The sequence below is a fragment of the Dama dama genome, chromosome 5, assembly GCF_033118175.1.
Source record: "Dama dama isolate Ldn47 chromosome 5, ASM3311817v1, whole genome shotgun sequence".
NCBI lineage: Eukaryota > Metazoa > Chordata > Mammalia > Artiodactyla > Cervidae > Dama > Dama dama.
Window position 1 is genome coordinate 113292967 of NC_083685.1, and position 26073 is coordinate 113319039.

Consider the following 26073-nt stretch of genomic DNA (forward strand, 5'->3'; position numbering starts at 1 on the left):
GAGGTGGGCAGAAATACAAGTACAGAGTTGCTGGTACAGTAAAGAAAGACTGAGTTTCCAGGGGTGCCCCAGGAGATAGGAAGAAGTTTGTCCACAATGAGAGAAAGAAGGAGAGGGACCAGCAACATGAAGGGAGGACCCAGGGAGGGAAAGTTGGCTAAGAAAACATTCCCTGAGCTGGGAATGGTCAAGGGATATTTTGGAATTGGAGTGTTTAATATTCAGTTCTCAATTCTCATCAGAGCTGTTAGGTGGGTGATATGAGGCCCCATGGCTGTCTCCAAATCACCAGTCAAGTTGGCCCCACACTAGTCCCTGTGTGAGTGGATGCTTTGGAGAAATCAAAGGAAGGCAGCCAGCCCAACATTTGGTCGTCATAGAAGGGAACAGCCAAAGCCCTTCTTGAGAATGTTCAGTGAGCATCCTAGGATCCCCTGAGGAACTCAGGTGGGAAGGAAGGTGGACCCCTCAACCACACACCCATGGAGACATTGGGGTGACATTTCAACCACTCTCTATGGCCCCTGCTGCTCAGCACCTAGAACCAATCCTAGCATCACCCCAGGAGAAGCCACGACACCTTACAGAGGATGAACCTGAGGTCCAGAGAAGGAGAGGAACCTGCCTAAGACCACACAGCAAGTTCTGGGTAAAGCTGAGTGGATTAGCTATGGGTTCCCTGGGTTCCCCGGCCCCCATGGATGCTCATAGACTCCTGGATACAAGCCTTCAACCAGAGCATCTTCCAGGGCTGGGGAGTGTGGAACAGTGGGACATCACAGAACACAAGACCTGTCACTCCAGCTTCCATCCCAGAATCATCTATGCTGTGCTCCCCCGACTCTACACCTTTCCCGAAGCCATCCACTCGATCCCAACAAAAGACAAACAGAGCCCAGAACCTTTGCTTTCACATTTAATCAAAGGAAAGAAAACCAGTCAGAGAGAAAGCTCGGGAATTAGATGGCTGAGGGATGGGACGGGGGAAGGACAGCTGGTCTGGGACTGGGTGTGGACAGGGGGACAGGGCCCTCATTATCCTGAGGTTCCTCAATAGAAGTGTCCACAGTGGGAGGAGGGAGGATGAGCACACACACCTGTTCCAACCCAGCCCTGGTCCCTCAAGCGGGGCTGAGGCAGGGGAGGAAGGATGCTGTTCAGAGAGGGATGGAGACAGGAAAGGAGGGGCCCAGCCCTGGCCCTCGGGCATCACCAGAGGTGAACATGGAGATTCACCCTGAAGAACCAGGTACCAACTCCTCAGCAAGATGTTTAGCGCCCATTCCCATCCAAGAGGATGGTCTTCTAACCAGGGCGCTCTGGAGCGTAACCAAAGGGAAGGGGGTGGCTGCCTCTATTCCCAAGTCTTCTGGGTGAGGTGGGGATGGATGGACAAAGGACACCATGGCCCCGGGCCAGCAGGAGAACACCCATTTTCCTCCCACTCCCAGTCTCCTTGGGCTAAGGGTGAGGGTGAAGCAAGGGAGAGCTGAATGAAGGATAAATTAAAAGAACGTTGACTAAAGGGAAAAGAGGAAAGTAGAGGTGCATAGTGGATGCAGAGCTATGCAAATGAGATGGGAGCAGGCTTGACTGTCACATCTCACTTGTATACCTAGGCAAATGCAAATGAGATCCCTAATATAATAAATATATTTCTAACTTTGTAATAAATATTCTGTTTCTTCTCCCTCCCCTTCCCTAAGAAATGGGCACACAGTGGTTCAGGGGCCAGCTTGGGCTGACACTGCAGCGAAGACAGACTAGACACTCAGAAGAACTGGGGAGCACAAAGGCTGGGGGTAGGGGTAGTGGGGGAGGTCCCCTACAAGGACAGGTTCACCCCAGGAAAGGTCACAGAGAAGGATGAGGGATGAGATGCCTAGGGAAGTCGAGGACAGCATTCTTTTCTTAAAAGGGATTCTAATTTTACACCTTCGCCCTCCCCGAGGACTGAGGGCAGGCATTTAGGGTCAGGAGACAATAGGAGAGTTGGAGGAAGACAGCCGGGGAGGGCCAAGCCTCTGGAATCTGGGATAAGGGTCTCATAAGAAATGGGGGCTGAAAAAAGAGGGCCCCCAGAGAGTAACCTCCAAAGCAAAACTACCTTTTGCTTCTCCCTCTCCCAAAACGAAGCCTGACACACACACACACACCAGTGGCAGAAACAGACCAGGCACCGCCGCAAGGGGAAACGGAAACTGTGCAGACTTCAGGGCGAATGGCGCCCCCTGGAGTCACGCGGGGAGCCTGCTGGGGCACAAATGTCCTCCGAGCCCACACCTCACGGCCCGGCCCTCACCTGGCCTCAGCCCTCAGGCAGCGCTCATGTCACCTGGACCCGGCCAGAGAGACCAAAACGGACAACAACTACGGACAGGGAGCTCAGACATACCCCCACCACAGGCCACGGAGGGCTGGGAGTTCTCTCGTCAGAAGTTGCAGGCTCCTCTCCTCACGGGGCTTGGCCTCCAACCCATCCCAGCCTGGGCTGAGCCCAGGGCCCCTGCCAGCCTTGCCCTGCGGGGAGCAAGAGCTGCCCTGTCAGGGTCACCTTGGAGAAGTCCGTGGAGAGACTTCGGCAGTGAAAAGCTGTGGATGAGGGAAGGGCAGGGACCCAGCCCCGTTCGGCGGGGGGCTGAGAGCCGCACGGCTCCCTGGCTGTGGCAGCTAGCTGGTGTTTTGGCTCCTCCAACCTCTGGGATGGCACCAAGGTGGCACCACCGCCCAGGCCTGCCTGGTTGCCAGGGAGTCATGTACCCCCCTGGTCACAGGGAACCAGCCTAAGGCCTGCTCCTAGGCTGCAGAGGTGAGAAGTAGGAGGAGCCTAGGAATGGGGAGAGGGCGGGGCCAGTCCAGAGGAGGAAAAGTGATTGGACAGGGGACTGGTGGGAGGGGGGCGGGCAGTGTACCTATGACCACGTGGTCCCAAAGCAGCTTTTCTCTCCTCTGGACTGAGCATTATGGAGGTGACTCTGACACCCTCCTGGGCAAGGTCTGGCCCCCAGAGAGGGACATCCGGTGGCCAATGGACGTAGGGAGTGGGCAGCACCTGGGCACAGGGGTACCCCACGAACACCCACCTCCCTGGCAGTACAGCCTCTGCGCTGAAGCCAGATGAAGGGCCGAGACCCAGGAAGAGTCAGAGCGCCAGGGATGGGAGCTGAGGATGGGGGCTGGGGGGTCACGGGTGGGAAGGGGACGGATTCAGGGTTTGGTTATGACCCAGAGAGCCGAGGTCCAGGTGAACAGGCTCAATACACCCAGCTGACAGGCACCCACTGGGGCTCGGTGCGCAGCTTCTCCATGGCGGCCTGGAGCTCACGGAAGGTCCTCTCCAGGTTGCTGTTGACCAGGCAGAGGTCGAAGTAGTGCCCGTAGCCCCTCTGGATGCGGCTGCTCTCCTCCACTGTCCGCCTCAGGTCCGCCTCCTGCCGGCACAAGGGGGCCTACCCGCGTCAGCATCTCCCAGACCCCCCCCCCACCCCACCACGTAGGGGACCCAGAGCCTGCATCATCTAGGCCCTTCCCCAGAGCCCAAAGTACCAACCATGGCGGCTCAGAGCCCCTCGCTGGGGAGGCAGCAGCCCCTCCCTGCATGCCCCATGGCAGCTCTCCTGCAACCATGGACAGACAGATGGGTAGAAGGAAGGAAGGAAATAACCTTTAGGAAGTGACAGGCACAACACTAAACACTTTGTAACCTGCATAATCTTCACTACAGCTCTGCAAGTAGGACCAAATATTCCCATTTAAACAGAGAAATCTCAGACACACAGAGGTCACACAGATAGCCAGCGGCTGCACAGGGTCTGCCTGACTCCAAAACCAGTGCTCTCTTCAGTCTGAATAGGCCCCCTTACCTAGGCAGCCTGAGGGACACATCCCTTGTGTGGCCCGGCACAAACCTGGTCCCAGACCCAATCCAAGTTGGTGGGGCAGAGGTGGGAGGAGAACTTGAATACTGACTTAAGTAACCCCAGGCAGGAGCTCTAGGACTGGCCCAGCTTTGTCTGAGGGGCTCCAGTAGGCCCTGCTTGTGTCGGGGCGGGGACCTGTAGCAGGGCAGGGGCTTGGCGCTGCAGCCCTGGGGAGCCCAGCCCAGACCTTGCTCCTGAGACTGAGCCTGAGAGCTGCAGTACCAGGTGTGGTCAGCAGAGGGACCCCTGGGTTCAACTCTCTGCAAACTGCACCTGCAGGGGAAGACTGTTCCCTGGGGTCCCTGGGAGCTAAGGGGTGCCCTGGAGTTGTGCAACACCTGACCTGAAGCCTCTCCTCCATGCACTGCCTCCTCCCTGATGCTAGCTAGTCCCTCCAGCCAGCCTTCCAGTCTCTAGCTTCCTCCCTCCCTTCAGCCTTTTCCCCAGCTGTCAACAACCCACCTCTGCCCTCCAGCCCTCTGGGCTCCCTAGAGTCAGCACCCTGTTCGCAGAGTGGACTGGGCAGGGGGCCTGGCAGAAGCTCCCATGCCCTGGACTAACTGTGTTCCTTGCTCAGACCTCCATGTCCACACCTATAAAGTGAGAATTGTTAGTCCTACCTCATTGGGTGGGTGCCTTGGGTGGGCGCCTCTCCCCTTGAGGACACCATCTCCTTCTCTTCCTCAGTTCTGGTTGGCTCCCATGCCCAGGCAGCCGCTAGGCCCCTCCCATCATACCTCAGAGGGCCTCACCGTGAGCTGCTTGGTGGACACCCCGCTCTCCAGCGCCGCCCGGTTCATGGCCCGCAGGGTCTCGAAGTCAGGGGCCTCGATGAACACCACGTAAGGGACAAACTCAGCTGTTCTCAGCACCTTCACTGCCTGCAGAAAAGGAGGGCCAGGAGTATATCCCCAGGTACATCTGGGGTGATGGGGTGAGGACAGGTACCTAGGAACAGAGAAGAATGAGGTACCTGGGCTTCTAGAACATGAAACCCGGGAGTGAATGGCAGAGCAGCTGACAGGCAGCTGAGATGGGGTGAACTGGAGGAAACTAGAAGAGTAGGGGTGCAGGAGGCTGAGAAAGGGGTTCTGGGTGGGCTGTGGCCCTAGCAGTAATTGAGGGGATATACTGGGTTGCATGGAAATATATGGGGAAATACTGGGGGCAAGGAGAATACCCAGAGAGGTACTGAGCAGACTGGGAAGGAGCAGGCCAGCAGTACCTGGGGGTTGACATCCAGCACGCACACCCGGCCAGCAGCCACCACGCCCCGGATGGAGTCGATACGTGTGCCGTACAGGTTGCCCTCGTATTCACCATGTTCCAGGTATCGCCCAGCACGGATGTCGGCCTCCATCTCCGCACGGGACACAAAGCTGTAACCCTGGCCTTCCCGTTCTGAGTCCTTGGGCCTCCGGGACGTGTCTAGGGGGAAGGAGGGACCGATGGGCACAAGCAGGACGCATCACCTCAGACACAAGGGCTCATGTCCTCTGAGAGCCAAGAAGCCCTGTGCCCTCCTGCACATCTGGCCCTCGCCCTCAGCACTGGCACCCACAGACTCAAGATGTCCATGTTGAGAGGGCCTGCAGAGATCACTGCTCTAACCCCGTGTTCACAGATGCAGGGCTGAAGCCCAGGGAGGGCAATGTGCAGCCCAAAGCCACACAGCAAGGCCAAGCACACCTGGGGTCAGCGCTCAGGTTCCTGCCTCTAGGAACCAGGAGCTTTCACACCCCAGCTGCCTCTGTCACCAAGAAACCCTGTCTTATACAAGCCCACGCACAGCTCATGGCTCTGTTTCACTGTGGGCTTTTAGCCCAGCTGGGCTTTTTCAGCAAGTGAAACGTGAGGGAGGGAAAGGCAAGGCTAGCACCGCCCACCTGGCCTGAGACAGCTCTCTACGCCCTCCCAGTCTGCAGTTCCCACACTCACCCACAGAGGGCGCACACCCTACACCTCTCACCCAAAGGTATCACTTCACCTGGGGCAGATGCCCATTTAGAGGACCAGCCCTGGCCCCCAAGGCAGCCCCCGCTCCCTCGCCCCCAAACCCCCACCCAGCAGGACCCGGCTCCCACTCACAGGGCACTGTGGTGCCGTAGCGATCTGGATCCCACATGATGAGTTTGTTCTTCAGGCTGCGGCGACCCACGCCCTGAGCCCCGATGAGCACCAGGGTTTTCCGGCGGAAGGGGGGCATGCGGGCCACCTCCTCGTAAATGAGCAGCTCATGGCGGTCAAACTCTGGACACAGGGAGATAGCACTGCTCATCAGGTGGAGGGGGTGCGGCTGGGCTCTCAGGGAGGCCGAGGGTAAGAGGGCTGGGGCCAAGGGCAGCAGGGAGAAATCAGGCAGGACTTAGGGACAGGACTGGCAGCCTCAGAACCAAGAGATGCACCAGTTATTGGTGGGGAAACGGGGGCACTAGAGGAGGATGGGGGAAAGAGGCGCCCAACACCCACCTGCATTCTTGGTGGTCAAATACATCATTCTCTTCTTTTTCTTTCCTGAAAGGCTGCCACATAGGGTCCCTGGCCATAAGGAGATGGACCAGTGAGGCCAGGCAGGGCCACGTCAGATCTCAGATTTGGGGTCTTGGGGGAAGACTGTACCTGAGGTGGGTGTCAGTTCCAGGTCCCGCTTGACAAAGGCTTTCCGCTTCTCTTCCAGCAGCTGGCTGGGGATGAGCCCTGCGCTGCCCCCTTCTACATGGCATGCCTAAAATAACCGTGAACAAAGATCTGCCTAAGTGAGCCCTCACCTCCCTGACATGCTATGCCTGGGGAGACTGCATGGGCGCCCAGCACTTACCTGCCACCAGTTGGCATCGTCCTGGTTTACAATCTGAAGCAGGTCCCCAGCACTGAAGCGCAGGCCTGCCTCCTTGCAGGGGATCAGGCTGTCTCGGGTCGGGTCATAGTCAAAGTGGCATTTCACAAATACCTGGGCCGGGGATTTGCCGAGAAGAGTTAAGGGCAGAAGCAGGGGAAAGTTGGAGGGGTCGGAGCCCTGTCCCATTGCCATCCCCTACACCCAGAGTGGGAACTGGGAGTATCACACAGTCCCCCTCTTTTCACAAAGAGAGAGCCTGGCACTGCCCATCTAAAGGCATGATGCCTGCAGGCCTGCCCAGCCCACCTCCCTGGTACGAACCTCCCTTTGCATCCAGAACAAAAGGACTCAGAAGCACAGGGGATCTGCTCAGGCCTGGGGTATGCATGACCCTAATGCAGGATCCCTCTGTCCTCCCTACACCCTCCCCTTCCCCAGAGGAGAAGGCTTTGACAAAAAGCCAGACAACCAATAGAAGAGGTGGTCAGAGCAGCGAAAGCGCCACAATCCACCAACCAGGAGGCAGTTGAATGGGACACACGGCACCACCCAACGCTCAGCACCCTCGCATACACATGGCACATAGGGGGCTTCAGGCGATGTAGGAATTCACTTGTACACGTGGGTACCCCAGGCTTTAGATGTGGGCATGTCCCTTGCACATGCGCATGAGTGCTCAAGCCAAGGGCAAGAATGCAAGCGTGTTCACAACGTGTACAGGCCTGTAGGTGGCTGGATCTGCCAGGCCCCGCCCCCCACTCGCTCTGAGCACACTGATTGGAGAGGAGGCGCTCCCACCCGGAGGCCGGTGACCCTGGTCACTGAGAGGCTCAGCCACCCCTTGGGCCTTGTGCTGGGGGTGGGGCTTGGTGGAGGGGCCCACCTGGCGGGGCAGATGGGGCTCCTGGTAGCTGGGCAAGATCTTGAGGATGACGCTGCCGCTGGCGCTGCGCAGGAGCTCCTGCAGCGCGCGGGGGTCGCTGCCCACCGGCTGCCCGTTCACCTCCTTGATTATGTCGCCTACATGTAGGAGTCCTTGCTGGGCCACCATGCCCCCATGCAGAATGCGGGCGATCACCAACTCGCCACCTTCCACGCGGAATGTCACGCCCTGGGAGACGGAGGGCAGGTATGTGAAACCCCAATTGCTCCAGGTCAGAATCTTCAAATGGGTGTCCTAAGGGCCCTTCCATTCTACCCTTCCACCCCCACCCTCACGGCCACTTTCTCTGCCATCCTCTCCCCAAACTCTTCACTTACAGGAGCACTAAAGGACCAAAAGTGGGCAGAACAGAGATGTGTGCGCCCGACCCTGGACAAAGCTGACCTTGTCTTCAGGCCTCCCCTGACCCAACTTGATCCTGCTGCTTACTCTCAACCCCCACCCCCCACGATTCCCCCTCTGGCGCGGCCAGGCACCCTCACCAGATGCTCTCCAGCTGTCTTGCGGATGCCCACCATGCGCACAGCGTCGGGAGGCACAGGCTGGTTGCTGAACGTGGGGTCCAGGCCAGGGCTAGGGGGTGGTGTCTCATAGGTCTTTGAGGCCACAGAGTCGTGTGTCTCCAGCAGGGACTGGAGAGGTGGGAGGAAGAGGAGGAACCATGGGGAAGTGCCCTGAGGTCCCTTCCCATCCCAGTCCTAACTTCCTGCCTGCCCCATCCCAGGAACCTGGGAGAGGACCAAACCTGGAAGTGGGGCTCCTGGAGGATGCGGGCCAGCTCGGCCGCGGTGCTGCTCTGCTCCGCCAGCTGCGCCAGGTCCCGTAGGATTTCCTGCACCAGCTCCAAGTTGTTGTCCCGCACTGCCTCCAGCTTTGTCTCCTCCAGCCGCTCATGGGCCTGGGGGTGGGGGCGGAACAGGTGAGGTCTGATGCCTCCCCAAGGGCCCCAGGGTACCAAACGGTGCCCCCTCCTTCATTCCCAGACATCTTCCCACCCCCAGATCTGGACTTTAGACCCTACCCACAGCACTGCTCGTGGTATTACGAGCCTCACTCACTCAGATATAAGCACACTCACAAATATGCACATGTGCCCTGCTATCTCCTTTCTCCCCCAAGAGCGATTGGGACCCAGTTTAGGGAAGAGAGAATCCAAAAGATAACACCTCATTTCCATCTCTTGCCACAGAGAGCCATTAAAGTCATCAAACTGTCCCCAGCCACCAGAACCCCATAAGCATCTGAGTTCAAGGACAGCTTCTCCCACCCAAAATCATGGTAGGGTGGGGTCTTGGACACCCTGTGGCCCAGGATAAGGAAGCCAGGGAAGTGGTGTAGCTTGTCCAAGGTCACAGGGACTCATACTTGGGTCTCTAAGCCTTGAGCTCAGTGTTCCCAGTGAGGAAGGGGACAAGATGTCAGTACATGGCACCAGGAGAAGGCTCTGCACCTACTTGTTGCTCTACTCACTCTGGGCTCCATGACAAGATGCTCTGAAAAGGGAAAAGGAAGTCTCTGCCAGTGACCAGCCCAGCAGGGAGAGTTATGTTAAGTGGGAAGAAAAGAGTCCCCGTTCAAGGATATATATGGAGACTTTTTTTGCCCTCTGAATCATTTGGAAGATAGTTGCAGAGACAAAGTACTTCACCCCGAAGTACTTCAGCATGCGTCTCCTAAGAACAAACAGGATATCTGGTACACAAACTACAATAGCATTATCATATGCAAGAAACTCAACATTGGCACAGCAATATAATATTGTCTAGTAGATAGTCCATGTTCATGTCACTATTGCCTCAAAAATATTCTATAGGGCTTTATTTTTCTGATCCACAGTCTAATCAAGATCAGAGGTTAACTTTAGTTGTCACATCCTCTTATTCTCCTTTAACCTAGAACAGACCCTTTGGTCTTTCAGGACATTTTTGAAGAGTCCAGGTCAGTAGTTTGTGGAATGCCCCACAGCTGGATTTATCTGTTGTTTCTACATGTTTAGACTCAAGTTAATCTTTGCGGCAAGAGTTCTATATAAGTGATCTTAAGGTTTCCCCACACTTTGAGACCACGTGACTATTCGGTTCCCCAATAATCATTCACTGATGGATTTAGTCTCCATTTATGGGTTTTTGCCTGAATCAATTGTTATTGTGTTGGGGTTGCAAAATAGTCATTATCTAACCCCATTATTCCTTCTACATGCATTAGCTGGCACTCTATTATAAGAAAGAGCTCTTCTTTTCCCCTCCCACTCCTCCTCCTTCTCTCTCTTTCTGCATCACTATGAACTTTTTTATTCAGTGTGTTCTAACCCATCATCATTGGTATCTTCATTGTCTCAGTTTACCCCAAATTTGTCCAGGGGAGCCCGCAGCACCCCTTTTGACTTGTTCCCATTATGAGCGCCTTCTTCCTTCCATCACCAGCTCACCTTGTACTTTCCCTACTCCAGATGTGGAATCAGCAATTTCCCCAAGGAAACCTGATTCCTTTTGCTGGGGAATGGTATTCAGAAACCAAGATCTGGGCACTCAGTGCTCACTGATTCTGGGTGTCATTACTTCAGTAGACATTAGCTGATACTGACCTAATTAAAATCAAACTCTACACAATTTTCCTTGCCTTCTCCCATTCCATACTTGTATCTCCCTTCTCCTTTGGTGAGAATTTTCTCCCAAGAACTTTAATATATTTACTTATTTATTCTGTCCTTCAATGTTCAGAAAGTTTCAGAATTGCTAAACTATTGCTACTACCTATCACCTTAGGTATCACCTTCTGTACATTTTACCCAAGTAAAATTCAAGATTTATCTGCATTCTTTTTGTCCCCAGAATAGTTTAAAAAAACTTACAACGTCAATGTAAATATTCTATATCTGGGCTGTCTACTGTGGTAGCAACTAGCCACACATGGCTGTTGAGAAATATGACTAGTACAACTAAGAAACTGAATTTTTAATTTTATATCAGCATTTTAGCTGAAGTATTTTAATTTAAATAAAGTATTTAAATAAGTACCCACATGGGGCTGGCTAGTGGCTACTAATATTAAATAGTACAGGCTTAGTAAATATCCCACTTAAGGCATATAGTCAGAATTTTGTGAAGTTACTTAAATTAATTCCTTTTTCTGTTCTAACAATTTGATATATGAATAGATTCACTTATCTGCACTTAATTTCAGGGTTAGATTTTTTCATTCTTTTTAAATTTAACCTTATTTTTAATATGTACAACATTCACATGGCTGCAATCTTAAATCTATATAAAAAGTAAACTCAAAAAGTCTTATTTCCATCTTCATCCCTTCTACCCCATTCATACCAACACTCTAAAAGGCATCATTTTCATTAGTTTCTAGTTTATTCAGTCGGCGTTTTTTTCTACAAAAATAAATAAATATTTCCCTTTCTCTCTTATATAAAAGGTATGTATACTCTGATACTTTGGGGTTTTTGTTTGTTTAAGTGGTTTGGTTTGTTGTTTGGGTTTCTTTTTGTTGTTTGTTCTTGTTTTTTGGCTGCACCACACAGCATGCAGGATCTTAGTTCCTCAACCAGGGATCAAACCCATGCAATGGAAACAAGGTTTCTTCACCACTAGACCACCAGGGAAGACCCTGTTTTTTTATTTAACAATATGCCCTGGAATCACTCTGTGCTGCTCCATGGAGATCTTCCTCTATTACTTTTATCTTTTAATCACTGCATGTGCGTGATTTCATGACTGGAGTACCATAATTTATTCAACTACTCTCCACAGGTATGGAGGTTGTTTCTAATATCTTACTATTGCAAATAAAACTGCAGTGAATAGCCTTGGCATAGCCATTCTATATTCATGGAGTAGATCTTTCATGTAAATTCCTAGAAGTCTTGCTGGGTCAAGCAGTAAATAAATATGTGGTTTTGTTAGATATTGACAAACTCCCCTCCATGGGGCTTGTGCCACTTTGCCTCCCCACCAGCATTAGAAGAGAGACTTTCCTGAAGCCTTGCCACCAGAGTGCGTGATCAAACCCTTGAATGTCTGCCAATCACATAGATGAGAAGCCATCTCTCAGTGGGGCTTAATTTGCATTTTGCTTATTATGAGCGAAGCTGAGCATCTCTTCATATGTTTAAAGGCCATCTGTATATCTTTTTCTGTGATCTGTCTGTTCACGTCTCCTGCCAATTTTTCCATCAGATCTTGTTTTTTCTTTTTCTCACTTCTTAAAACATTCTCTATATTAGGAAGATATGCCCTTTATCTGTAATACCTCTTGCAAATATTTTCCCCCAGTTTGTCATTTATCTTTTGACTCGGCTTATGTTTTTTTTGTCACTGCAAAAGCTATGTATTTAATTTAGTTAAATTTATTAATATTTTATACATCCAAATTTCGAGGCATAGTTTTTAAAAAAAGGCTTTCCTTTACACACAGACCCATGTTTTCTTCTAGGATGTATATAGTTTGTTTTTTCGATCTCTGAGCTTCTTGGAAGTTTATTCTGATGAATGGTGTGAGGTATGGATCTGCTTTGATATCTTTCCAAATGACTGTCCAGGTATTGCAACACCATTTAATAAAAATCTGTAAGAAAATTATTGCTTAATTTTCTACGTGTAATAATGGTAGTGCAAATATTTTTTAAGAACTTTTAACTACAAATATTGAAATACTTACAGATAAAATTATGTCTGAAACTTGCTTCAAAATAATTCAGGAGAGAGAGAAGGAGGTGGAGGTATGGATGAAATAGGACTGTTCTTGAGTTGTTCAGTGTTGAAGTGGGGCAATGGATGATGGGGGTTCTGAAAACATTTTTGAAAATTTCCGTGACAGAAAGTTTTTCAAGCCCATGAGATGAGGAAAGTTTAACAACATCTCATAAGGATACTCTGAGGATTTGATGAGATAGACACAGTGCTTGGCACACAGCAGTTGCTCAATAAAGGCTAGCTCCTTTTCTGTCTTCTCTACCCCAAACAGGCCAGGGAACAACTTCCCATATAGGGGGGCCCCCTAAATCATCCTCCCCTGGGAGGGCAGCCTTTCAGACTCACTCCCACAGCCCAGCTGGACACAGTGTTCCTGCTGGGGAAACAGACAACTGAAGGAGCAAGGAAGTAGTACTCGGAGATCTGTTATGCCTTGATGATCCTCAGAAGCCAGAGGGCAGAGAAATGCCCCAGAAGTTTCTACCAAACACTGTGTGATCTTCAGTCATTAACTCAGCACAACCCACGGAGGCCCTGGCTCTGTTACCAGTGTCTAGACAATACTAAGAGCCCAGGGCCCCAGGAACTGTGTTTCAAGAATAAACGAAGGCACTCAGACCTGCAGCTCCCTCACCATGGTGACTCTGGCCAGGCTCCTTCCAGATAATGGCTAGCTCTGGCCCAGGTGACATGAGTAGCCTAGAGGTTGTCCATTTTAGCTTTAGCATCTTCTGCTCTATGGATGCGGGCATCAAGTTTCCCGAGGAGCCCTCACCTAACCAAGCAGGAAGCCAGTGTGTCTTCCAAGTCATTACCTCCCTTCTTTTACTTAATGACCCCTCCCCCTAGGCTGATCCATTCCTACCCCTGTGGCTGCCCCTGGAGATCTTCCCCACAGACAGAAGAACACAACTCTCCAAGCTCAACCTTCATGGGCCAGAGGAAACTTTAAACATTTAATCATTCCTATACAAAAGAAACACTACCAGCAGGCTGACTGACCAATACTGAGAACACCCAACATTATCACAATTTGCAACACTCTTTTCTGGGACTTTGAGAACCCAGAATTGGATTAATCATATCCTTGGCTCATGATATGTTCTCATCCTTGGTTCCTGCATGACTTGTTTTTAGTTAGCTGCTATTAAACTAGGTACTTTTGTAATAATATAACAAGGATGCAAGAACCCAGCACTTAAACCCTAAATAAGGATCTTGACACTATCCTATGTCTAAGCACATGCCCCCCACACTCATTTCAGGTTTTTACCATTTCAAATGGCAATGAACAAAACTACTAGGAACACTCTGGTCTGTGTCTCCTGTTGCACATGTGAGAGTTTTTCCCAGAAGCAGAATTGCTGGGCCATAGAAAGTACTGAGGGCTCAGTCATGTCTGACTCTTTGCAACCCCGTGGACTATAGCCCGCCCACTCCTCTGTTCATGGAATTCTCCAGGCAAGAATCCTGGAGTGGGTAGCCATTCCCTTCTCCAGGGGATCTTCCCAGCTCAGGGATCAAACCCGAGTCTTCCACATGACAGGCAGATTCTTTACCATCTGAGCCGCCAGGGAAGCCCAAAACTTATTTGATAGTAAAATAGCACACTTAAGAGACTTTCCATTTATTTTTTTCTATAACAATAGTTGTAGATTTCAACACTCCTCTCTTAGTAATCAGCAGAAAAAGTGAATGGAAAATTTGCAAGGATATAGAAGATTTTAAAAACACTATCAACAAACTTGACCTAATTGACATTTATGGAACACTCTACCCAACAGCAGCAGAATCTTCCTGGTACACATGGAATAGTCCTCAAAACAGACAATGTTTGGGATCATAAAACAAATCTCAAATGGCTCCATTTTTTAAACATTTAGTCATATCTAATATGTTCTCTGACATATGGAGTTAAATTAGTAACCCATGTTTACAATAGCCAAGACATGGAAACAACTTAAGTGTTCATCAATAGATGAATGGATAAACATGTGGTACATATAAACAACAGAATATTACTCAGCCATAAAAAAACAAAACAATGCCATTTGCAGCAACATGGATGAATCTACAGATTATCACACCAAGTGAAGTAAGTCAGACAAAGACAAATATTAGATGATGTCACTTATATGTGGAATCTTAAAAAATCCTACAAATGAACTGATTTACAAAACAGAAACAGACTACTCACAGACACAGAAAACAGCCTTATGGTTACTAGAGGGGAAGAGGAGCAGAGATAAATTGGGAATCATGGGATTAATAGACACACACTACCATGCAAAAAATAGATAAAGAACAAGGATTTACTGCATAGCAAAGGGAACTACATTCAATATCTTGAAATGAATAGCTATAATGAAAAAGAATAAAAAAGAGTTAGACATATATAGTGAGATAGATAAAACTGAATCACTTTGTTGTACACCTGGAACTAACGCAGTACTGTAAATCAATTATACTTCAAAAGACATCTCATTTAAATGTCAAAATGATGGTAAGATTAACAGCATAAAGGCCATTTTCCCAGTAAAGAATCTGAGGCTCTAGCAGGTAAAATGAATTCCTTTTCACAACTCCTGGGTGTACAGCAGAGATGCAAGTCAAAGTTTCCTGAGCGCCCCCACAGTTGTGGTGTCACTATCTGGGCGCCTGTTTTTAGAAACTGTTCTCTTGCACAGCACACACTACAATATTAGGAACACGAGGGCCCACAACCAGGAAAGCAGTTTTTAATTTCTGTGGTAACCACTTGCTTAATTCCGCTCTGAAAAATCACCCTCAGCACAGCATACCCTCAAGCTCCTTACAGGCCAGAAACTTGGGCCAGGTTCACACCCAGCTGATGGAAGAGCTGGTTCTTAATCCCAAATCTGCCAGCTGCCCATGCAGAGCCAGATGTAAACTGCAAATGCAGAAACACGCCACAGCCTTTCTTTGGAAAACTTTTCCCTCCACCTTTCCACTCCAACTTCTCTGATCAGGAGATGGAATTCCCACTTGAAGCCCAGGCTCATAATTAAGTAACTCAAAATCTGAAAGTAATTCAAAATCTGAAAACATGGTGAGCCAGAGGGTAAAGGGACTCTTCCACCTGAATTTGGTCACGTGATTTGCTTTGGCCAATGAGACGTAAAAGCAGAGGCTTGAAAAGTGCCTAGGACTGGGGGCTGGTCTTTCATTGCTGCTGAGACCACCATGGGAAGCAACCTGGGCCACCCTCCTAGAGGATGAGAGACCACACTGTCCCAGACAGTGCAGCCTTCCCGGCTGAGTCACCAGTCACGTGACTGGGGCTGTCCTACCCCATCCCAACTGAGCAAGCCCAGACCAGAAAACCACCCAGTCAATCCACAAAATCATGAGACACAAGTCACGCCACTATGCTGTGGGGCGGTTTGTTACACAGCAAAAGCTAACTGATGCACTGGGCTCCCCACCATGTCCCCTGGTCAGTCTCCATCTTGGTGACCCTCCTGGCCCCTCATTCTTTTAAGACCCCACCTTTCTTTGCCAGCTATCTCACCTTCCCACCACCACCACAGGACTGAATCTTCCCTCTGAATTCCAGTCCAATGGCCAAACACTTCCACATCCATGACCTCCCTCTCTGCTGACCACAACTCTGAGAGGTAAGTATCGTTATCCCCACTTCTCAGAAGAGACGGCTGAAGCTCAGAAAGGTTGTCAGCCCTACTAAGGTCACACAGCCGATCAATGAATCTGACTTCAAACACTGTTTATTTTCCTCTTCATCTCATGCGGCTTAGTTCACAGGCCTCCAAACTGGCAGCTGTCCCCACTGATAACAGTTTGCCTAAATTTCTGAATGTCATCTGCCTTTGATTCCTCACCGTGGCCCTGCCTGTTGTTGGAACACCTGCTACTGGGTCCATGTCAGTGCTCCCAGATGTCACCCACCTGCCAGGACCGCCATCTGCTCTCTGTAGCCAACCCTACGGATTTCCAATCTGCCTGCCAGAGTTGACTTCCTTCAGAGCCTGTAACTCTCTGGGTTTGTCCCCGCAGGGCCTGCTCCTCCCTGGTTCCAGGTCTACCCAAGGCAACCCCTCCCACATCATCTGGCACCTCCCCAGAGAGGAGAGTCAAGTCCATGTCATCAGGGAAAGGGAAGGAGGTGAATAACTATCACACGGGTTTCTATCTGGGCTCCACTCCTGTGGGTTTCTGGGCTTCTAAGCTTTTGCTGCTATATCTTTGATCAAAGTACTTTGTCTAATAGGTTAGAAATTGATCTGTGTATACATAATCATTAAAATGGGTGAGAAGGAGTAAGATGTAGGTCTGCTAGTCCAAAGCAAGTCATGTGGTCAAGCCCAGATTGAAGAGTGGAAAAACTCTACCTTTTGATGAAAGGACTGGCAAAGTTCCATTGCAAAGGGTCACATATATAGGGGTCGGAGGGATTTTTCCTGAGCCGACTCTTTGCAACCCCATGGACCATAGTCTGCCAGGCTCCTCTGTCCATGAGGATTCTCCAGGCAAGAATACTGGAGTGGACTGCCATGCCTTCCTCCAGGGGATCTTCCCAAACCAGGGATCAAAACCAAGTCTCCCACATTACAGGCAGATTCTTTACTGTCTGAGCCACCAAGGAAGTCCTTACTGAGCTCTGATGCTCCCTTATGGAGATTCATTTCCTGTTTGTTTCACAGCTAGATGGAGAGAACATTCTTGGAGAAGGAAGTTTACTTATGTAAACTGACACAGTACATTGGTAACTTTTCCATCAGGCTGTGGTCCCAGGACGAGGACATTGCTGAGCTCAGTGAGAAAATGACAGACTCAGGGCTCCCTCAGGAGAAGAATAACCTATCTGACATTTCATTGCCATCACCCTAGCACTGTGCCTGGCCTTGGTGAGCACGCAAGAGATATCTGTTGAACAGAGGATGGATGATGGAATGACCAAGTGAATAACAGAGCCATCCAGCCATCAATCTCACCTTCGGAGAGCTGTCAGATGGGTTCCAAGAGGCCACTAAAGAGGAATGCTACGGAGGTGGGGACAGAGGAGAAGGGTGTCCCACTCTGGAGGGTTCTGGCTAAAGGACCTTCTAACCCTGAGGTTCTGCATCCTGAGAGAGCCTCCTTATTTCACTGGCTGTCATGCTATAGAAGCAATAGCTGGAGTGACTCAGAGGTGGTGTGGTTTAATAAATCCAACTGTGAAGTCAGCTTTGGAAGGTTACAGATGTTGAGGTTCAAATGCAGGTCCTCAGCAATTCCATTGCCAAGTGTCCACCCTAGAGAAACTCTAACCCACGTGTAGAAGCAGATGGATGTAAGGATGTTCACTGCTGCTTAACAGAGACAAGTCAGCAACAGCATACCTGTCTCTCAGTAGGGGAAGCAGAAGACGAATACACGGGGCTCTGTTCACATACTGGAGAACTACACAACAGTCCAAATGAATCTATATCTCTATGCATGTCAGTAACTATATTACTTATATGAACTAGAAATCTCAAAAACCATAGCTGCTTCCACTATCATTCCATTATGTAAAGTTTAAAAACACATATAACAGGGCATGTAGTTTACATCTAAATACATATGTAGTCAAGACGGGCAAATATTCAGGGGCACGGTATCATCAACTCCAGGCATGGGTCACCTGTGGGCAGGGACAGCAGTGGAAATGAGGAAAAGGGGAGAGGCATTCACTGGCTCACACTTTTTATTTCTTAAAAAGAAAGAGCAAGAACTAAAGCAAACATGATCAGCATTCACATCCTGGAGGTGGGTACTATGTGCTTTTTCTGCACACTTTCTTGTATTCATTCATTCAACAAACATTCAGTAAGGACCTATTATGTGCCAGGCACCATTCTAGGCTCTGGGGACACAGTAGTAAACAAAGCCGACATCACTGTCCTCAAGGAGCTCATATTCTCTCTGTTTGAAACATGCATAACTCCTTGTTTTGAAAGTCCAATCCTTAGCCACCGACTGAGAGGCAATCTGCCTTTTTCCAATCTCCTCCAATCGGCTCGGTTTTCTCTTCCCCAGAACCTCCCACTAGCATCTGGTCCCCTTCCAAGCCCCATGCCAGGAAAGGTCACAGCTGTCCTGTGACAGTCCCCACCTCACCCTGGGGAAGACCCACCACCTAACTGTACTGTCCCGCCCCCCACCCTTGCCATCGCTATCATCCAACTTCCTGGTCACACCCACCACCATTTACTGGAGACCCTGGGGCTGCCCCCAGTATCTGCCCACCCTCACGCATGTGTAGACACCCCATCCCACACCCGACCCATCCATTCCTACAATTCTTTATCACTGATGGCCTCTTTGCCCCCCATAGCCACATTCAAAATGTTATCACCCCCAGAATTGTCCTCCTTGGAAAGCTTTCACTTCCCACCTCCCTCTCTGAACTCGGGTGTCTCCTCTTCCAGCTGTATACCCTCTCCCCAAACACTGACCCCAGAGAGCCCTCAGGCCTTTGCCTCCAGGTTCTCCCTGCCCTTCTGTTTCTTCCTGGCCACTCTCCCCTCCCCTCCCAGCCTCAGCCCCAGAAGTGATGCTCTGAGCCACTCTCACCTCTCCCTGCATCTCAGCCTCCCACAGCCCCCATCCAGCACAAGCCCTGGACCAAAGCCACCCTCAGTGTCTCTGGACTGAGTCACCCCCACCCTGGATTGATGATCTGGGGCCCTGTTGATCCTGCTCCCTGACTTTTGGTGGGTTCCCTCACTCCTCTTTAGTAATTATTAGTTGAACCTTCACTTCCAAATCCCACCCTCCACCCCCACTCCACTCAACCCCTGATCCTTAATTTTCAGCTGAAGACCGCCAACCCCCCTGAGAAATCTGAGCAATTAACATGATTCCCTGCGACTCCCAGCCTTGCCTCCAACACAGCTATTGGCATCCTTCTCACCTCCTCTGCTCCTCCTCAGCAAAGGGGTCACCCCCTCCCCTGGTCCATCCTTGCTTGCTGTCTCAGTTGAAGGCGGCATCAGCCCTTCCCCAGTACAGAATCCCAAGTGCCTGGCTTCCCCCACCCCTGACCGTCCATACCCAAGCATCAGGTACTGCCGATTTATTTCCTAAATATTTGTGTTATCATCCCCTCCCTCAAGAACTGTTACCACAGGTCTAATTCAGGATGATACCCAACTCCAGTCTCTCCAACTCCAGTCATGACCCTCCAACCATCCTCCCTGTGGCTACCAGAGGGATGCTCCCAAAACATCCATGTGCTGTCATCACACGCCTGCTTAAAATCCACAAAAGACTCCAAGTTGCTCACAGGGCATCACAAGACGATGCCCAGGCCCCAGGCACAGCTCCTAAGGCCCTTCATCAGCTGGCAAGAGCTGCCAACATCTCCACAGCTCACACTCCCTGTCTCACACCTAAAGCTCCAGCCTCACATCAACAGTTACAGCCCTGTACATTTCTAGCTCCCAACACTTACAGCACCTGTACGTTTCTAGCTCTCTCACCTCTGTTCCTGTAGAAGTTCTTCTAGTGGCCTGGAATGCACTGCCCCTCCTCCTCAATCTCCAAGACTCAACACAAGTGACCCTTCCTCCAGGGTGGCTTCCCTGCCCACCCTGGGTTGGGTCAGGCATCTGTCCTTTACTCTCCCCAAACACCTAGTGCATCTGCCTCTATCACGGTCATTACCAAAGTGGTTAATAACTTTCTCTTTCAGTGAGTCTCTCCCCTGCCTGGTATGTGGCAAGTGACCTTAGAAAGATGTCTGCACAAAACGTCCAGAGGCAGAAAGATAAGCAGGCTGAACTTTAGAGATTCTACAGCACAGGCATGCTCGTTCCCAACCAAGCATACCCTCCATAAGCTGGCAGTCACCAAACATCCATCCACATGGGCACGTCTCCACACTCAACAGTCAGGAACGGAGGTGGGCCCCCACCACCTGCAGTGGTTCAGATTGATCACCCGGGCATGGATGTCCATGCATACCCCTCTCCCAGGGTCGCGGGTGCCACCTGCCCCATTCCCAGGGCTCCCTGTGGCTAACATCCCAGCCTCTGCTATGCCTTCCCAGGAGCACTACCCTATGTCCACCTCCCTGGAACACACTACCTTGGCCAGGGATCTCACTATAGGACTTTCCATAATGCCTCGAAGGAAGATCAGGTCCAGTTCGGCCGCTCCCGTGGCATTGGGGAGAGATCCCAGGTTGTCCAGGACTTGCTGCATGGCTGGAGGGAAGGAGCAGACAGTGAGACACACAGGCGCCAGCTGAGCACAGAGGACCCAAACACACCATAGGAACCCCACCCTCTTACCCTCCATCCCACAGAAGACAGCCCCTCCCCGCAGCACATCCTTCCCTGCCTGGCACTCCAGGCCCTAGAATGCCTGGGGCAGAGGCCCTACGAGGGGAAGGACAATTTCCTTGGCCTTTCTCTAGGCCCTAAGTAATACTAGCCTGGGCAGGTGGAAGGCTCCCAGCACCAGGAAGTGGACTTAAGAGGTGGGGGGAGGGGAGAAACGGAAGCAGATGTCAGGTTCCAGTTTCTGCCCTAAACCAGAGAACCACATCATTCAGTCTCTGGATGGGCTGAAGCCACAGGACTCAGCCACCCGCACGTGGCAGGCTCAGGGGTGAGAGAGATGACGTTTGGAACATGTCGCTGGAGTGCGGCCCTGGAGTCAGCAGGCAGCCATGCAGGAGGTCAGGGCCTACCCGCCATCCACTACCAGCTGTGCCACTAATTCAGGGTGATTTTGCACAAGTCGCTGTCCCCCATGAGCCTCAGTCTTTCCTTCATGTAAAATGGGTGGGTTAAACTGGATGGTATCTACAGGCCCTTCAGCTCTGAAAGACAATGACCTGGAAATTAATACAGATCATAGGAAGCCAAGGCTGAGGCCCAGGACATTGGTAGAAGCTGGGGGAAACAGGCACTCTGGGGCTTGGGATGGCTGTGGACACCTGAGGGCAGAGGTCAGACCAAGTCATCCTAGGGATCAGCAGACCCTCAGCCTGGGATGGGACATCAGCAAGGGGAGAACACCTGAAGCTGAGCCACTGCTGAGGGGCTCAGCCTCAGGTAGGGGCTGTTTTCCCCCACCAGCAGAAGTGTGAGCTACAGGCTGTGGCAGGTTCTGGGGGAAGGGAGGCAGAAGCAGAGTGTGCCCAGCTGGGGGCAGAGATGGGCAGGGGGTATCATTACTCTGCCACCCTGCCACCCACGCCTACATCTGTATAACAGCACCCAAGCTGGGAAGGAGGGGGTGGGTACAGTCCCTGGCACCTCTCACTGTTCTCAGCCATGCCCCCTCCTCCAGGAAGGAATGGGGGTGGGCTGGAGGCTCTGAGATTGGAAGCTGGCAGCCACTGGTCAGGGACCCTTGGCCTCCCACCCTCTTCCCTCTCATCCTCCCTACCTTTTCCACAAATGACATTCATGCCCCCTCCTGCTCATGTCTGGGCTTGGCATTGGTCAGAAATCTGCAAGGTCCTCAGTGGCCTCAGAAAGAGGGCAGGGCAGGAACCCTTCCCACTCTGCCAGGATATCCTGGGACCCTGCCTCTCCCATCATCTTCACACACAGATTCCCAGCCTGCCAGCTATGGGAGGGGACTGAGCCAAGGGAGTTGGTGCCCTCAGTCCAGGTCAGCTCTCCTGGGGGACCGCGCCCCAAGACCCTTAGGCTCTGGAGAGCCCGCTCCTAGGGTGTCCTCTCCTAGCAGAGACTAGCAAGGGCAGGAAGGGAGGGGTTTTGAAAGCTACCCCAGCCCAGAGCCACCATTCCTTCCTCCTCTGCAGATGCCCTAAACCCCTCAGGACCAGACCCCAGCCTCACCGCTCCACCTTTCCCTACCTTCCCTCCGGAGCTCAGCTTCCTCAGAGGAGCCCAGGGATATACCCTCCAAAGAGGCCCCGCTCCCTGGGCTGCCGGCCATGGCTGACCCCCTCCGCGACCGGGGCTGTGGAGTAGCCTCCACGCCGCGGCAGCCTTCCCAGCCAGAGGTGGGCAGCGCTGGAGGAGGTGGGACTCGGGGAGCGCCCTCTGCAGGATCAGCCAATAGTAAGGCTCAGCCGCCTGACCGCCTTGTTGATTGGCCAAAGCCCCGACTGGGAGCAGACAGGCGGGAGGGGACCGTGAAAGAGTTGGGAGGGGGCCGTAGAAGGGTTCCCGTCCCACGGTGGCCAGATTCCCCTGTTTGAATACCTACCACTAAAAGGGGAGGAGGCGGCTGAGGAAAGGTTTCCGGCCGGGGGGTGGGGGTGGGGGTGTCGTTAAGCTTGCCCCCCATCAAGACTGGAGTGGTGCTCAGAGACCCTCCCCTCCCAGAAACCCAAGGTGGGTGGGGACTTGGCCCCATCTTATTCCAGTCCCCCTCTTCTAGAAGTCCCTCCTCAATTACACCGCTGGCCACCTCCTCCTCGAGCCTTCCGACCCCTCCTCTCGGTCCCCTCACCAAGCCCAGTTTTCTTTACGGTGACCCTCCTCAGGATCTAAGGAAGCCCCCAAAAACGACTCTCATGAGGAGGCAGTGGCACAGCCCTCAGACCCCACATCTCAGGAGTAGCTTCTCCATCCCCATCTCCAATTGCGCCCCGCCCCACCTGCTTCAGGGGGCAATGCCTGTGGGCAAGTCAGGCATCTTCAGACTGGGGTACTGGGGACTTGGGAAAAGGTGAGGGAGTATTCATGTAGCAGAGACTAGCAAGGACAGGAAGGGAGGGGTTTTGAAAGCTACCCCTGCCCAGAGCCACCATTCCTTCCTCTGAGACCCTATACCCTTGAGGCCACCACTAGGCACTGCCGCTGCCACCAGACTGCCATTCCCTGAGGAGTGGCACAGGGTCACAGCACACCCTGGTTGCCATGGCAGCAAGCAGGATTACACACTAGAACATTAACCCAGAGATTTAAAGGGACAGGTCCACCTGAAAGCCCCACATCTCAGCCTTAATTCAAAGAAAGGAGGGAACCCGGTGAAGAGGCAGAGCTTCAGTCTGGAGTCCAGGGGCAAGGTATCTAAACTCTCAGCCCATGCCAACACCCACGCATCTCCAACCCTGAGGGAAAGAACTCCTCCACCTTACTAGAAATGGAGTTAGGGTCTCTCTGCAAGAGGAAAACACCCACATCATCTCACTCCCTCCACGATGATAGTGGCCATATTGATACGTGGATCAGGGTAGAAGGACCCTGCTAGCTTCAATCTCTGCAGAGGCCAAGGCAAGGATCTCTGGGGGAAGGTAGAGGGGAGGGGGCGTGAACTTGACCTTAGGGGCAAGAGTACAGCTGTCTATCAGACCCATGGGAAGTGTAATGACCACCAAATAAGAAGGGGCAGAAGCCACCATTAGAGTTTTGAGGCCAGGAGCCAGTCCACCCCAGGGCAGGCACAGAGGGCCACCTGAGGGAAAGACAAAGCTTCTGGCCTTTAAGTCGCCCACCTCTTTACAGAGGAAGAAACGCAGCTTCCAAGAGGTTAAGCAACTTGCTTCTATCTTTCTTCCTTTGGATACAGAAAGCCCGTGACACAACACCCAGGGGAGCGGGTGTCCCAGGAGTCCTCAGAGGAAACAGACCCTCACACCTACTTCCTGAACTCCACTCCCTACCCTGTCCCCCACCCCACCAGGGCCCATCAAGTGGCCTGCAGCAGGGAAACCAAAGCGCTGGGCCTTCCCCTCCCTCTACACCCCTGCCAGGCACCATTAATGGGTTTACTGGACAGCCCCAGATTGACAGGCCTTTAATCACAGGCTCAGGGATGGGCTTAATTAACCCCTAAGCAGCTTACAGAGGGGCCCAGGCAGGCTGGAGCAGTGGGGAATGCACTGAGTCCTCCAAGGCTGCAGCAGCTAGGGGACATTGGGACAGTCTGGCCACTGCATGGAGAAGAGGCCTTTCCTGGGGGGACAAGGGTGTCACAGTTTAGTTCTGGCCCCTCACAGGAGCCTTCACTTTCCTGCTTCAGTTTTTCAGAGGGGAGGACACAGAGGAGTCAATCTAACTGAACTGGAAGGTCTGGAACATCTTGCAGAAGCAATAGCAGCGCCTAGAGAGAGGGAAGGGGCTACACGGTCAGGAGGCACCCAGGCGGGGATCAATCAGAGAAACACAAGAACAGTTCACAATTGTTAGGGCCCTCTGAGAGCCTGAGCACAGGGCACTTCACCTGGTGGGTCTCTGCATACACTCAGGGTGCGATCCCTAAACCCCTGGAGTGGAATGCAGACTTCGTGCATAGAAGCCTTTGTCTGTGATGAAGGCCCTCAGTTTGCATCAGATTCTCAGTAGGATTCAGGATCAATACAAGTTAAAAACACTGATCTCGTCCCATCACCTCATTCCACAGATGGGGAAACCTAGGTCCTCAAAGCGAGGTGACTGATTCAGGGTCACAGGTTAAAGAGGTAATAACAACTCAGTAGCACAGCGTAATAACTGTGAATATCCCTAATGGTAACATGCTTTCCCTGTTACAGCTTTTGAGTTTCACATCACCTCTTGACAGAGAAGAGACACAGGCTCCAAGGATCTAAGCAGATTGTTCCTGAGGCTTCCTAGCTTGTCTGGGTGGCCCACAACCTTGCCCTAAAACTTCCTAGAGAACTAAGCCAAGGCTTCCCGACCTGGCATTCTCCACAGTCTAGCACACACACACTCCCATGTGTTGGTCCCCTTTACCTATCTGGGGGGGCACTGCACTGTGGACGTCTCCAGAGCATGCATCCCCCTCCATGGAGGTGAGTTGCGCTCTGTCTCCAGCCCCACCCTGGGGCAGGTGCAGCAGGGTGATAGAAGTTGCCCAGAGGAAGGGCTGAGCAGCTGGATGGAGCACCTGCAGCAGGGGTCTTACAGGGAGCTCCTACAGTTTACTGTAGGTCTTACAGTTTGCTCTTACAGGGAGCTGTGGCAGTGCCTGACTGTGCTCCCCAACCTGCCTGGAATCCTCTAAACCACTGATATAACCGACATCCCTACCCCCACTTCTTACCCGTCTCGGAGTTGGTGGCTGCAACCGGCATGGTGAAATCAGCAAGGGCTCCTGGAGGAAGGGAGAGAGGAGGTTGAGAAGGCAGAAGGGCAAAATAATGGGGAAGGAATTAGGAAGGACCTCCCCTTCAGGATGAGCCAGTGGGGTAGGGGAGAGGGTACCGCCCTGACACTCAACTATCCCATAGTTCTGGGAGGCCAAGAAGAGCAGACATGACTCACCCATCTCTCCAAGGAGGAGGAGACAGAGGATCAGAGAGGTTAGTTCATTTGTCCAAGGTCACAAAGCTAATAAAGAGAGTTATGGGGACTTCCCTGGTGGTCCAATGGCTAAGATTTTGGGTTCCCAATGCTGGCGACCTGGGTTCGATTCCTGGCCATGGAACTAAAACCCACATGCCAAAACTAAAAATCCCACATGCACAACTAAGATTCAGTGCAGCCAAATAAATGAATAAAAATATTTTTTTAAAGAAAAGGAGAGCTACAATGAAACTCCAGGTTTTATGACTCAAAAAAAAATTGTTTCTGCCTACCATCTGTCTTTTTTATTTTATTTATTTATTTTGAGAGAGAGAGAGGATGGGGGAAAGTCCAGTGTGAGTAAAAAGGTAAAAAGTAAGAAAATGAGTGTTCCCTGATTTTAAGCTCCATGGGTCAAGAATCATACGTGTTTTATTTTACCTCTGGA

General features: G+C 51.6%; 1 protein-coding gene across 2 annotated transcripts in view; it reads right to left on the bottom strand.

The window, feature by feature from the left end:
* Positions 1–336: 336 nt before the first annotated feature.
* The window catches only part of MPP2 (MAGUK p55 scaffold protein 2), a 30734-nt gene continuing 4997 nt past the window's right edge, over positions 337–26073 (bottom strand). Inside the window, exons 2-13 of one of the 2 annotated variants that reach the window (XM_061144161.1) lie at positions 25384–25434; positions 20497–20615; positions 8448–8600; positions 8185–8334; positions 7643–7870; positions 6739–6870; positions 6540–6645; positions 6390–6458; positions 6009–6170; positions 5146–5348; positions 4673–4801; positions 337–3431 (exon numbers count right to left, since the gene is read on the bottom strand). In XM_061144161.1, the coding sequence (XP_061000144.1) occupies positions 3255–3431; positions 4673–4801; positions 5146–5348; positions 6009–6170; positions 6390–6458; positions 6540–6645; positions 6739–6870; positions 7643–7870; positions 8185–8334; positions 8448–8600; positions 20497–20615; positions 25384–25414 (1659 nt within the window). In that variant the 5' untranslated portion in view covers positions 25415–25434 and the 3' untranslated portion in view covers positions 337–3254. Of the gene's footprint in view, positions 3432–4672; positions 4802–5145; positions 5349–6008; positions 6171–6389; positions 6459–6539; positions 6646–6738; positions 6871–7642; positions 7871–8184; positions 8335–8447; positions 8601–20496; positions 20616–22244; positions 22376–25383; positions 25435–26073 lie in introns of those variants that run through there. The other variant, XM_061144160.1, reaches the window with a different exon arrangement.